The sequence below is a fragment of the Monoraphidium neglectum genome (genome assembly GCF_000611645.1).
Source record: "Monoraphidium neglectum strain SAG 48.87 unplaced genomic scaffold scaffold04863, whole genome shotgun sequence".
In the NCBI taxonomy this organism is placed as follows: domain Eukaryota; kingdom Viridiplantae; phylum Chlorophyta; class Chlorophyceae; order Sphaeropleales; family Selenastraceae; genus Monoraphidium; species Monoraphidium neglectum.
Window position 1 is genome coordinate 1138 of NW_014008767.1, and position 2576 is coordinate 3713.

At 68.0% G+C, this 2576-nt stretch overlaps 2 protein-coding genes across 2 annotated transcripts in view; both read left to right on the plus strand.

The window, feature by feature from the left end:
- Window positions 1–167: 167 nt before the first annotated feature.
- MNEG_14900 (hypothetical protein) lies at window positions 168–1595 on the plus strand (the record flags this gene model as incomplete). Its single annotated transcript, XM_014036628.1, has 4 exons — window positions 168–195; window positions 688–734; window positions 941–994; window positions 1521–1595. The coding sequence occupies 4 exons, from the start codon at window positions 168–170 to the stop codon at window positions 1593–1595; spliced, it is 204 nt and encodes a 67-aa protein (XP_013892082.1).
- Window positions 1596–1821: 226 nt separating this feature from the next.
- Window positions 1822–2576, plus strand: part of MNEG_14901 (hypothetical protein) — a gene marked incomplete at both ends in the record, with an annotated part of 1324 nt that continues 569 nt past the window's right edge. Inside the window, 2 exons of the mRNA XM_014036629.1 lie at window positions 1822–1887; window positions 2201–2328. Coding sequence (XP_013892083.1) covers window positions 1822–1887; window positions 2201–2328 — 194 coding nt within the window. The remainder of the gene's footprint in view (window positions 1888–2200; window positions 2329–2576) is intronic.

Consider the following 2576-nt stretch of genomic DNA (forward strand, 5'->3'; position numbering starts at 1 on the left):
CCCCCCCCCCCCCACACACACACACAAAGGCGGAGCCCGAGGAGCCGCCGCCGCAGCCGCGCCCCGCGCCGCGCGCGCCGCCGCCGCGCCCCTCCGACTTCCCGGTTCTGGGGCGCCAGGACGGCGGCGACGACGGCGGGCCGGCGGCGTTTGAAAGAGATGCTACGATGGACGCGCTCGAGATGCTGAAACTGGGTGGGTGCTGGGTTGGGGTGGCAGGGAGGTGTGTGCATGCGAGTGTGTACGTGTGTGTGTGTGTGTGTGTGTGTGTGTGTGTGTGCGGCGCGCGCATGCATCTTGGGGGGGGGGGGGGCGTTTGCTTGGCTGTAGCCCAGGGTTTCTCTCGGGCTTGTTTGGGGGGTCTGCGCTGCAATTGATGGGCTGCGCGGCGCATCAATTGTAAGGCCGGGAGGGGCGGCGCCGGTGGTCAAATTGAGCCACTGTTTTGGGTGCTGTCGCACGGGAAGGGGGGGCCTCAGTCGAGACGGGCCCATGATCGTCGCTACCATGTTGTTGGACCCTGCGACCAACCCAACGGGGCGTCCGACCAGGGGGCGGGATGGAGGCACGCCGGTTTCCGATACGTTCGCAAGCAAGACAGGCGCCACGCACATTCGAATCCCGCCTGTGCCGGCCGCTTTTTTGTAACGTTCCTGCACTACCGTTCCACCACCCTCCCCTCCTCAGGCGAGTTTGACTCGCAGTCAAACCACCTGCTGTTCGAGTGCGTCGATGTGAGTAGTGGCTCGGCTGCACCCCCTGCGCGACGATTAGTGTGCCGGCGCAGCCGGCGCTGCGGCGCCCGGGTGTATCCCCCTCCATGTCCTCACGGCTGCGCGGCGACCGCTTCCGAGCCATGCTCAACCGCCTCCAACTGCCCTCATCCGCTCTCAAGCGACCCGAGCCGAACGCAACCGACCCCGACCGACCCCCACCGCAGCTGTACATGTTCACGAAGAGCGGCCGCAGTGTGTCCGAGTGGTTCGACTCCACGGTGGGTTCCAGCAAACGCCTTTGTTGTAGGGCCGGCGTCCAGGATGCGTGCCTGGCGCTGCCATGAGGCCTGTGAACGCGCCTCACGGCGCCCCCCCCTTCCTCGGAGCGCGGTTGAGAAGCATGCAGCGTCCCCAAACAGCCAGAGCAGACGTCAACTAGCTTCCAACCAGCTACCTGTGTGCCGCCTGCGGCTTGCGTTGTGTCGGAATCAGACCGCTCTGCACTTTGCCCGCCTTCGACCCCCCCCTGAACCCCTCCAACCAGCGCCCCGCCTCAATCTTGTCCAAAGCAAATCGTGCTGCACTGACACCGTGACTCAGAGAGCTTGCCACCCCCTGACGCGCCATCCTTCTTACTTCACATCCCATCGAGTCCAACCCGCAGCCGCCCACCACTGCACCTCTCCTCCCCCCCGAACGCACAACCACGAACTCACCTACAAACAAAAACACCACATTCACGCAAAATTCACCACACAAACAACCACGCACCATTAGATGGGCACGTATGGCACCATCGCCCAGACGCGCGTCTTCAAGGATCAGGAGGCGGTGGCCGTGGCGTTCGATGACGTCATCAGCGCCGTGTACTGCAAGTGAGCGCCCGCCCCGCGGATCCCGGCCGCCCGCACCGACCCCGCGGTCTCTCATTTTGCATTGCATCGTGTGGCTGTGGGAGGGGGTCTGCCGTCAGGGGCGAAGAGGGCCCCTCTACCCTTGCCATTTCTAGAGGCATCCCCGCCGCCCGGCGCCGCGGCCCCGGCCGCCGCCGCTGCTGATGCGTGATGACGTCACCCGCTCGTCACCTCCTCCAACCCCCGTAAGGATGTACTACCACAACAAAATCGTGGACGACCCCGCAGCCGGCCTCTTCCTGCGCAAGCGGTTCCAGGTGGGGTCCCCGCTGCCGCCACCGGCGGCGGCGGCGCCGAGGAAGCTGAGTGGGCGCGATCGCAGATCCGGGCGCGGCCCCGGCGGCCGAGGGCGAGGCCTGGGCCATGTTATTGTTCCTCACAGGCCCGCCTCTCGGCTGCCTCCCGGCTCCACGCGCCGGCCCGAGCTGCGTCTCCCCGCCCGGCTGGGCCGAGAGCCGCGCCCGCGCGGCGCCATGCATGAAGCGCCATCGCGCGACCGCTGGCTCGCGAAGGGCCCAACCCGCCGCCAACAGCCGCCAACGCTGCCAACCGCTGTCAACCGCCGCGCAGGTTCACTACCTGGCCGAGTTCCCCACCGATGACGTCATGGAGGCCGCCTGCCCCGACTACGAGCCGCCGGGCGGCTTTCCCAGCCGCCGGCCGGGCCAGCCGGGCGGCAGCGGGGCATCGGCGGGCGGGTGGGTCTCGCCCCTCGCTGCTGTTTGCCGACGGGCGCCGCGAGAACCCAGCGGCGCGGGCGTCTTTGGGGCAGCCCGCCGGACGGGGTCGGGCCGGATGTGTGCTCGCCTGGCAAGCAGAAACGCCATCCATCTGAACCTCAATCCAGCACCCTCGGCTTGCACCTGCGGGCGGGCCGTCGATCCGCCCCCTCATCACTCGCCCCGACCCGCCGCACCTGTCTGCGCCCCCCCCCCCCAAAAGGCCC